Source organism: Physella acuta, unplaced genomic scaffold (assembly GCF_028476545.2).
Source record: "Physella acuta isolate Inbredline_101_S28 unplaced genomic scaffold, ASM2847654v3 ptg001057l, whole genome shotgun sequence".
NCBI classification, from domain to species: domain Eukaryota; kingdom Metazoa; phylum Mollusca; class Gastropoda; family Physidae; genus Physella; species Physella acuta.
In genome coordinates this window covers 41,306-52,558 of record NW_026732574.1, presented here as the reverse complement: position 1 = coordinate 52,558, position 11,253 = coordinate 41,306, and the positions used below count along the sequence as shown (strand labels likewise).

The 11,253-nt window shown below is 36.9% G+C and overlaps 1 protein-coding gene across 1 annotated transcript; it reads right to left on the bottom strand.

The window, feature by feature from the left end:
* Positions 1-1,410: 1,410 nt before the first annotated feature.
* LOC131955143 (uncharacterized) lies at positions 1,411-3,147 on the bottom strand. Its single transcript, XM_059319133.1, has one exon. It carries the CDS (start codon positions 3,145-3,147, stop codon positions 1,411-1,413), a length of 1,737 nt encoding a protein of 578 aa, XP_059175116.1.
* Positions 3,148-11,253: the final 8,106 nt, after the last annotated feature.

The window sequence follows — 11,253 nt, the reverse complement described above, 5'->3', positions numbered from 1 at the left end:
AATTTGTTTCCAATTTAAGTTACAGCATTTAGTACTTTACTGTATTCCCGATTTTCAAAGACATATTTCTATCTACATGACTGATTTGTTTTAAATTTTAAACGTAGGTGTAGACTTGATGACAATGCACTACAACAACACAAAAAGACTTACTCAGATGTTTAATTATTTAAGAAAACGATTAAAGTTTCTTTATAAAGTCCAAATTTTCAGCTCAATAATGAAAAAAAAATATTTTAGTTGTTTTGGTCATTTGTGTAATTTATTTTATTATATTAAAAAAGTATTAAAAAATAATTAAATTTTCAATAGCCAGGTAACACTAAAAAAATAGGGGAGATCACTCCCGCTATATTTAAATTTGCGTTTGTATTTTCTATGCAAAAGAAAATTGTTGAGTTCGTTTTTACATTCCTCACATTACTCACATCTTCACATATAATAAAAGTCTATAAAAATTATAAAAATTATTAATAAACGCTGAATATGTGCTCAGAAATTTATCAGAAGTGATAATTATACTACCCCGCAAAAGGTTGATGTTCAATAAAAAAATCCAATAGTTATTTATCTCTGATATTTACAATAATTGTTAACGTTTTATTTGAAATTAATATGTACAGTAGATTACTTAAACTTTTACCACCGAAAGCACAAATATGAGTATTCTGTTAAGCGGGCAATAATTGTTTTGCTCTAGAGTGAGATAATTTAATTTCTAAAGTGTAATTTATTTTTCTAAAGTACGGTTATTACTGGTCTTTATAGGTTACATTTTTTATGTTAAAAGTAACATGAAACAATCAGACATTCATAACTATATTTAACAATACTTTTCAAATACAAACCAACATCATCATCAACAATGACATAGTAAGTTTTAAAATTATTAGTATTTGCATTTTTTAAAATCGCTTTTATTTATTGTGAAATATATATTATATATATATATATATATATATATATATATATATATATATATATATATATATATATATATATATATATATATATATATATATATATAAATATATATAAATATGAAAACGACTTTAGTATATAATCCTATATATAAAATAAATATATAAATAAATAAATGTAAGAAATGCACATTTATATAAATATACATTATATATATATATATATATATATTTATATATATATATATATATATATATATATATATATATATATATATATATATATATATATATATATATATTGCAGATTATAATAAACATGTTTATCTTCGAAAGAAAAGTTTCGAACATATGTTTACGTTTTTCTTCTCATAGACAGCATTCATACATATTCCTTAACGTTGAAACCAATATATGTTTTTTTAAAACTTATAAATTAGTATTTATACTGTAGTGATGGTAAAATTGGTTGGCTGTAGTGATTCATAGCCTATTCGTCATCTACAAGTTCATGAAGATAAGATTTAGGCAGCACAGCAGGAATAAAATTTGAACAAGGCTTGTCTGTGTACCAGTATCTAATTGAGCTAAACATGTTGTCCACTTTTTTTAGTAATGTGTAATCGGCCTCATCGGGGTTGTAATATAAAATTACCAATTTTTCCCCGTAAATTACTGCTCCGTATAGAGGTATAACGTGGTCTAACGTCCATAATGTTGTTAGATGATTGAATGTAAACAATCCATCAGTTTGGTTTAAAGCCCACAAGTTGCCGTTTGTTTGTAGCACAAAGTGGTTGTCGTCGTTACGAAAACTGATGATGTTTTTAGCTGGTCCATTGAGGTTGTCCAGTCTTGTCCAGCTTTTGGCCGGAAGTTCTAATACATGAACGGCTGTTTCCTCGACCCCATTGACTGTTTCATTACAGAAGATGAGTAGATAAATTTGGTAGCTCATAACATGAGTAACAACAGCGCCTTCCGGAATTTCAGTAAATTTAACAAAATTGACATCGACATGTTTAGGATCGATTCGATATATTACTTTTTCCGCAACGCTTGTAAAGTATATGTGGTTTTCATTACTTGCTAAGTAAAATTCTATTCCTGGCAGTTCGGCTATATGTTTCCAGTCGTTTCCATAAACAAACATGTGACTTTTAATCTGGGAGTTTAATACTAAACCAATGGCATAGAGTTCATGGTCAAAGGCAACTAGCTGGACGTTTCTTCTCAACGATTCACATGTTTTCATTTTGTACCACTTTTCATCATACGGGTCCAGTGCTTCGAATGTACCATTACCATACAAACTGCAAACTCCATAGTTCCCAAACTCATGGGGCTCCCTGTATGTGCCTGCTGTTGGCCACTGACCATGTTTAAAATATATTGTCTGATTTAAAATAGCTGAATGAATAATTTGCTTAGCTTTATCATTAAGTTTAATACATTGATGTTCTAAAACATTCGCCAGCAAAGCTGGGCTTATTGTACATATTCTGACACGTTTTAGAAGATCTTCAAGTCTGTGAAGCTTAACGTTACTCTCATTTTGTGAAATGCTGGAATTCGAGTTGCAGCTATCATCTTGTAATGTTTTTTTACTTTTAGATTGACTTGATTCTTTATTATTTTCGCTTAGGTTGCTTGTACCTTTGTCATTGACTATTGTAGATTTGTCCTCTAAACTAGGTTCATGAATAACTGCTGCGATTATATTATGTGAACTTTTTTCCGACTTTATCTTTTTATTTTGATTTGCGGTAATGCCGAACTCGTCAGGAACATGGACCGCGGGTTTGTATTCAGACCAGTTGAGAATAGTTTTTAACACAAGGTATTCATTGCTGGCATTGAGTTCACGACTCTCAAGTAGAGTATACAGTTCTTCAAATGATAGATCCAAATACAGTTTTTTCTCGTAAACTTCCTTAAAATTGTGTATCATAAAATTATTGACTGTCGTCAAGGCGGATTTAGAATTAAGTAGCTTTGCGCTGAACACAATTTCTTTAAAGTTATCCACGTTTATCTGCTTATCTGCAAACGTTTCACATAACTCTACAAGAAATCCTATCTGCAGCATATCTACAGCCTGCCAGATTTCTATGAAGTTGTCAAGACTCAACACGTCTTCACCGGTGTACAAAGTTTTCAGGATTAACTGAAAGGTGGATACTGATATATCATGTAGAACTACACGTCCCTCGTTGGCTTCTTTCATTCCAGATCTCAGCAGTCCAAGAAAAAATGGCGAACACGCTCCGAGAATGAAACGATGACACTTTATTGAAACATCATTGATTTGAACTGTAAAGTCACAAAATTCTTCATTCGTCCATAATTTATCAAGGCATTTGAAATACCCATTACATACTATGTTAGAAACTACCATTTCAGTTGCGAGGGAAAGCTGTCTGCAAAGTGGAAAACAAAATGTATAATTGATTTTTTTCATGTTAATAAATCTGTAAGGTAAAATGTAATATTAAAAAAATAAATAAATATTAAGCTTGTTCTTAACGAATCGTTTTTTTTTAAAAACGATTTTATAAGTCATCATAAATTAGTGTCTCCTAACACTCATCGATTGTAGATTTGGATAATTGTTTTGATATGATGTTCTTAACAGTAAGTTAATGACTAACCAAATAATTATCTCAAGGCTTCAGACTACTTAATAACAGCTTAATTTTAAAATAACGAAAATGAAAATTATATTGGCACTGATTTCTGTGTTGTAAAAAGGTACACTATTAGCTCATTATATTAATGAGTCATACTTGCAATTGTGTTGTTGTTTTCATCATGAATGGTATTGCATTAAAAACAGTAAAACAATGGCAAAGTCTGTCACACAGTTCCGGAATCCACCGAAAGTACTGTAAACCATATTTTATTTGGCGTCATCTTTTATTTTTAATACAGAACGTTTAAAATTTGGATATATTTATTTTGATTGCGTATTAAATACTGCTTTATTAATCATTTTTTATAACTAGTTATTCTTAAGTGTTTCAGCTAAATATTTCTGCTACTAAACATTGTTTAACAGGGTTCGTACGCAGTTTGGAAAAATTCTTGAGTTTAGAAAATTGAATTTCAGACTTTAAAAAGTCTGGACAGGTCTACACTGAGGTATGACGTTTTTTCTGGATCGTAGAAGAAACGCGATTTCACAGTTACTGCGTTATTGAGGGAGGGAGGGGGGAGTGTTAGACCTTTTTTGTTGTTGTTGTTGCGTGACTGACCCTGTAAATGTGTTACAAGTATTTAAAATTGTTATGTAATGAAAGAATGATCGGCCACACAAATCTTGACCTCTTTTTTTTAAACCGCTGTTGTTCCTTTTGTCTGAGGTTGCTGGCTAGTAGTCTTATATTAAAATTATGAGGGAAGCTGTAAGTGGTAGTCTGCGTATAATGTAACTACCTGTATTTTGAATTCAATCTCCAAACTGTTTTTGAAATCTTTGTAAAAGCTGACGATTAGGGCTAGATTAACCCACCCTTCCTAGTAACTAAGGTCACAGATTTCTAAACTTGTATGAACTCACCGTGACCCCAAGTACGTAGTTGGTGCTGTTTGACTGGCGAGGGGGGAGGGAGAATTAAAGTTACAGTACATCTCATGCTATGTTTACAGTTCACGCTATGACGTATTAGACTGGGCCCCTGTGACCTCACAGTGACCCCTCCACCGTCTCTTGTTGTGTGTGGAGGTTAAAGGCGGGGGATACCGGTAGTTTTTAATAGCAGACAAAAGAAAGTGTCTCAGCTATAAGCACACATAATGGTGTGGTTACAAAGGTCTGGTTTTATTATCAAAGTAGGGTACGAACACTGTTTCTAGTCACTTGCACTACTTCTGTAATCATGTTTACATTTTTGTAATCATTTTTACTATTTTCGTAATCTAGATTGTTTTACTTGGCCTAGCAGCTAGCTAGAACTAGATTTCCCGATCTAATTACATAATGGTCACAAATCCGCTTCAAGCCAAAAACATTAACAAATTATTACATTTGACTTTATTATTTATATTTATGTATATTTTATAATTTTTTAGATCTACTCATTTAAATCTACTATTATATTTATTCCTGCTTCCTTTTGTCGATTAAACTTAAAAAATTAAAACATTAATTTACTAAGACCGACTTTCACTTTATTTATATTTCAATGATCAAATAAACAATGGTTTACCGTAACTTTAGTAACCGAAACTCAACAAACATTACCCGATAATTTCCGACGCTAAACTAAGGTTTTACCACATTGGTAAACTATACCGAAGTCAACAAACTTATGAATTCTACTTCATCTTCCAGATGTATCGCTAAGTCTAAAGATGATTCTTTATTTACAATATTTATGTTAATATACCATCAATGGACACCAGCGAGTTGACGAGAATCCTTCCGTAATGTTGTTGACATTAAATAAAAATGTGCTTTTTCAGATTTAGGACCGTAAAAATAATAAAAAATAAAAACTTAAGCCTAAAATTAATTCAGAAATTTAATATTTTTAGAACCAATGCTATAAAAGTTGCAGATCCACAGAACTTGAAAATAATTTGTTGAGTTTAATATTTATTTTCATCAAGCCTAAGTTATAACCCGATGTTTCACTTTCGTAAGACAAACATTGATTGGCGGTACAGGAACTCTGTGATGGATTTCTCACAGCCCCACTTTAGTTTTTTGGTTACAAAGCTTTGCAGATCAAGTTTTTAAATAACAATGTAAATTTAATCCCCATGACCTAGTTTTTCATTTTTAAGCTTACAATGTGTACAATAAAATCTATGGCCGCCTATCGAATGCCATTGTTTATGTCGCCATTACACTTGAAAACCAAATTGTGTTTGCTTTTTTTTTTATTTTATTTAGTCACCGAAAATATTAAAAACATCAAATACATTCAATCTTTAGTCAAGTCCGAAAAAAAACCAGACAGACAGGATTTTACAACCATATTTATTGTAACTACGCCGTGCATGATTTTTAAATTAATTTATGGGCCTCTCAAATAACTTTGAGATTTTTCTCGCGGGCGTCCATTATCGGTTTTGCTCAGGGTTATGGCCAAGATCACTTCTATGGTCAGGCTTAAGGTTAGAGACATCGCTAGGTCTTAGGTCAACAGTGCAGACAGTACTAGCATTCAAGCGTCTTGTTTTGACGGATATTTAGAGACAAACCTTACCCAAACTCTGCCGTATTTCTACTGTAACTTTAATGTGGGCTCTATTAATTGCATGTATTGACTTCTAAATGTCATGAAATAAAAAAATGCATGCAATCAACTCCAGATCTACGATAGTCAAATAAACTTAACCCTAACTATCACCAAAACATATTTGATAGATAGATCTAGATCTACACCTTCTTTATAAATACAGTGTTTGGACCTAGATCTAGAACTAGTTAAATCGGAAGGAAACAATCTTCTTAGTATGCTGAACCATAATTCGCGCGTATATTTGGTGCGATGTAGACTGTTCAATTTCTAAATTATAGCGATGCGCAAACGTTTGAGGTCAAAGTAAGTAATTTAGTAAATCAACCCAGAATATTAGAAAATAAGACATCAAACTAGATCTAAATCTCGACCTTTTTTTCCTTTTTCCTGAGTCGGAAAAACACAATTTTGCAATCTTTTCCGTATATCTGTGTGTTTGTGTGTGTGTGTGTGTGTATGTATGAGTGTCTGTAAACACGATAACTTGAGTACCGTTACAGCTAGGTTGATGAAATTTCATATATAAGTATTATTTCAAATTTGTAGATCCGTATTAATTTTTAAGCGATTTCCGATAAGCGGAAGTGGAACTTTTACTATTTTTGATTTTTCTAAATCCTATATCTTAAGTATTACTTCAGATATAAGAAAAATATCTAATTCTCTGCCTTTTATCAAATTTTGAGTAACTTCCTTAGACCAGAGGTGGTAATTTAGGCTATTTTGGATTTCTCAAAAAAAAACGCAAGTGAATTTATAAAGCACTACTAATATTCCGCACTATTATGCACATTTTATTTCGCGTTCTAGATCTAGTGATCCATTTGGCAGATAAAGTAGAGTTCAAATGTTTCTTGACCTCGGCATATGAAGGGAAGGTGTGGTCAGAACTTTGCACAGTGCATTTTTCTTGACCACGGCATATGAAGGGAAGGTGTGGTCTGAACTTTGCTTAGCTAGGTGGGCCCAGGGATATTCTATTGACATGGAGCCTGATTTAAACTCGAGGCTTTAGCGTTAGCAGGTAGCGCTCTACCGCTTTGGCCACGACGTCCAATCATATAAAATGTTTCAAATTAATCGATGTGTTAATCTATATTATTATATTTACTATCGCAAGCATTTTAATGTTAAAATAATCCTTATTTTGCATTTAAATGTCTCTATAGATCAAAATTGTCGTCATGATTCTTCTTCTTCTTCTTCGTTCTTAATTTTTAGTGTTGGAAGTAATCGAGCCTTATCTGCCAGAGGGTTTGAACTCGAGACTTTTTTTTAAATTTATCATCCTGAGCTGTGCCGACTCGACCATGCTTCCATCACAATTAAGGATTACGTGTCAACTGGTTATGCGCCATTGAGGCCATTGACTCCGATTTCAGCCTGCTTTTCTTTTTGGATTTGCTTCCATAGCCTTTGTCCAACCAAGAACAAACTACAAGGCAGCAGTTGTTTGATTTTGGAGTTGTCTCTCCTAGAAGAGAGGCTTTCTCCCAGCTAACAAGCCTCATCTGCCCGAGGGTTCAAACTCGAGACTTTTCTGTTTAGCATAGTGATGTCCGTTGAATGTCTAGTATAGAGCGTTTCCGCCCGGCTAATACTATGAATAAAGTCTAGTGATTAGACTATTTTCTAAATGTCAAGTAAAGTGTTGAAGTTAAATTAATGGTGTCTATTATTATATTCCACGTCAGTAATGTAGCAGTATTTTGATGAAGCAAGATTTAAATATAGATTATAGAAAAGCGAGAGACAGAATAGCGTAGGTCAGATAGACATTGCTGAAAAAAAAACGATAGAATGCAGTGGAACGAACTGACCGCTCACGTGAGACGGTCTGTTGACCAAAGAAGCTTCAGTTGAGAGTTGGATGTAGATAGCTCTAGCATTTGGTTATAAGGGCGTGTAGTGGAAAGTCGAGGATTAGCTAGCTGTAGCGGAGTTAGTTATGTTTAGAAAGCAGTTTAGTCAAATGAGAGATAGATTATTGTTAGGAGTTGAAATAGTAGATTAGAGGAGGGTCGGAAATTGATTTATATGCAGAGGAAAAAACTTTATATCTGTTATTTTGAAGTGTTAGTTATTGTTGATTTTGCACACTGCCTTGCGATATTGAAGATTCGATTACCGAACAAGAGAATATATTATGTGATCATTACGGAACCTATATGTATAAACAATAAACAAACCATCCCCTCCCCCCACCACAAGTATGAACTATTTTTGGTTTTGTTCAAATTGCTTTAATTTGCTTTATATTGTTATATATAAAACAAATAGTATATAATATACATATATATAATAGAATAAAATAATGTTTCTAACATACCTATATATATAAATATATATATACGAGAAAAATGGCCCGTTGAGGAAGGATACACCGGGCGCTAGGTTGATAGTGCTGTCTCTTTTCTCTAAACTAAAACCAACCCACCCCCCCACACCCCCACCTCCCCCCCCCAAAACATACCACCCCACCCCCCACCCCCCCCCCCACCCCCACCCCCCAAAAAACATGTCTACCGTCCCATTCAACGAAATATAATTATATACTTTTTCCAGTGTCCGCCCCCTCCCAGAAAATTCTACACCCGCCCCCGAAAATTTCAAGTACCCCCACCCCTCTCCGGGGAGGAAAAAGTCTGAAAGAAACAATGAAACCAACCCACCCCCCCACACACCACCCCCCACCCCCCCCACACACCACCCCCCACCCCCCCACCCCCACACACACCCCCCACCCCCCCACCCCACACACCCCCCCCCACCCCTCCACCACCCCCCACCCCCAAAAAAAACATGTCTACCGTCCCATTCAACGAAATATAATTATATACTTTTTCCAGTGTCCGCCCCCTCCCAGAAAATTCTACCCCTGCCCCCGAAAATTTCAAGTACCCCCACCCCTCTCCGGGGAGGAAAAAGTCCCCCACCCCCCACCCCCACACACCACCCCCCCCCCCCCCCCCCCCCCAAAAAACATGTCTGCCGTCCTATTGCAAGAAAACCACTTTTTAGATTAGACACATTAATTAAGCGGTAATTTTATTATAGAGTATCGATGAGGAAATTTCTTTTGAGTTGGGGAGGGGGGGGGGGGGGGGGCTTAGACGTTCTTACGCGGGGGGTGGGGCTTCGCCCCTACCCGAAGAATTGTATGCAAGAAACTCTTCACGCAAACCATTTAGATTAGACAACATTTCCTTTTTTTCAATGTTTACGCGATAATCAATGTGCACTCTCTGGTTTGAGATTATGTTCTATTCTACGCTAAATGTGTCGACGTCATATTTCGTTTTTCGAATTACTGTGCATGTTTTTAAATTGCTTGTGTTTTCTCTAGAGCGTTCTTGTCAGACAGAGCGTTCTTGTCAGATAGACAGACAGCGAAACTATTATTATAGACGAGAAAAATGGCCCGTTGAGGAAGGATACACCGGGCGCTAGGCTGATAGTGCTGTCTCTTTTCTCTAAACTAAAACCCCCCCAGCCCCCCCCCCCCCCACACACACCACTACCCCCCACACCCCCCACACCACCCCCACCCCCCCCCCACACCCCCACCCCCCGAAAAACATGTATACAGTCCCATTCAACGAAATATAATTATATACTTTTTCCAGTGTCCGCCCCCTCCCCGAAAATTCTACCCCCACCCCCGAAAATTTCAAGTACCCCCACCACTCTCCGGGGAGGAAAAAGTCTAAATTAAAACCACCCCCCCCCACTCACCCCCCTAACCCCCCCCCCCACCCCCACCACCCCCCCCCCCCCTCTAAAAAAACATGTCTACCGTCCCATTCAACGAAATATAATTATATACTTTTTCCAGTGTCCGCCCCCTCCCCGAAAATTCTACCCCCGCCCCCGAAAATTTCAAGTACCCCCACCCCTCTCCGGGGAGGAAAAAGTCTGAAAGAAACACTGGTGTCGCGCTTAGCCACTACGCGAAGAATTGCATTAAAGAAATTGCGAGAAAACCACTTTTTAGATTAGACACATTAATTAGGCGGTAATTTTATTATAGAGTATCGATGAGGAAATTTCTTTTGAGTTGGGGAGGGGGGGGGGGGGCTCAGACGTTCTTACGCGGGGGGTGGGGCTTCGCCCCTACTCGAAGAATTCTATGCAAGAAACTCTTCACGCAAACCATTTAGATTAGACAACATTTCCTTTTTTTCAATGTTTCAATGACGTCATTACATTACTGTGTGCACTCTCTGGTTTGAGATTATGTTCTACTCTACGCTAAATGTGTCGACGTCATATTTCGTTTTTCGAATTACTGTGCAGGTTTTTAAATTCCTTGTGTTTTCTCTAGAGCGTTCTTGTCAGACAGATAGATAGATAGATAGATAGATAGAGAGACAGCGAAACTATTATTATAGATATATATATATATATATATATATATATATATATATATATACTAGATAAATGGCCCGTTGAGGAAGGGTACAACGGGCGCTAGGCTGATAGTGCTGTCTCTTTTCTCTAAACTAAAACCAACCCACCCCCCCCCCCCACCCCACCACCCCACCCCCACCCCCACAAACCACCCCCACCCCCCACCACACACCAACCCCACCCCAACCCCTCACCCCCACACACCACCCCCACCCCCCACCACACACCGCCCCCCACCCCCACCCCCCCCCCCCCAAAAAAAACATGTCTACCGTCCCATTCAACGAAATATAATTATATACTTTTTCCAGTGTCCGCCCCCTCCCAGAAAATTCTACCCCCGCCCCCGAAAATTTCAAGTACCCCCACCCCTCTCCGGGGAGGAAAAAGTCTGAAAGAAACACTGAAACCAACCCACCCCCCCCACACACCACCCCCACCCCCCCACACACCACCCCCGCCCCCACACACACACCCCCCCACACCCCCCCACCCCCCCAAAAAAACATGTCTACCGTCCCATTGCAAGAAAACCACTTTTTAGATTAGACACATTAATTAGGCGGTAATTTTATTATAGAGTATCGATGAGGAAATTTCTTTTGAGTTGGGGAGGGGGGGGGGGGCTCAGACGTTCTTACGCGGGGGGTGGGGCTTCGCCCCTACCCGAAGAA

Bases quoted from the DNA above. Each gene is read 5' to 3' on its own strand.
- LOC131955143 (XM_059319133.1), bottom strand. From the start codon at position 3,147: ATGAAAGAAGCCAACGAGGGACGTGTAGTTCTACATGATATATCAGTA.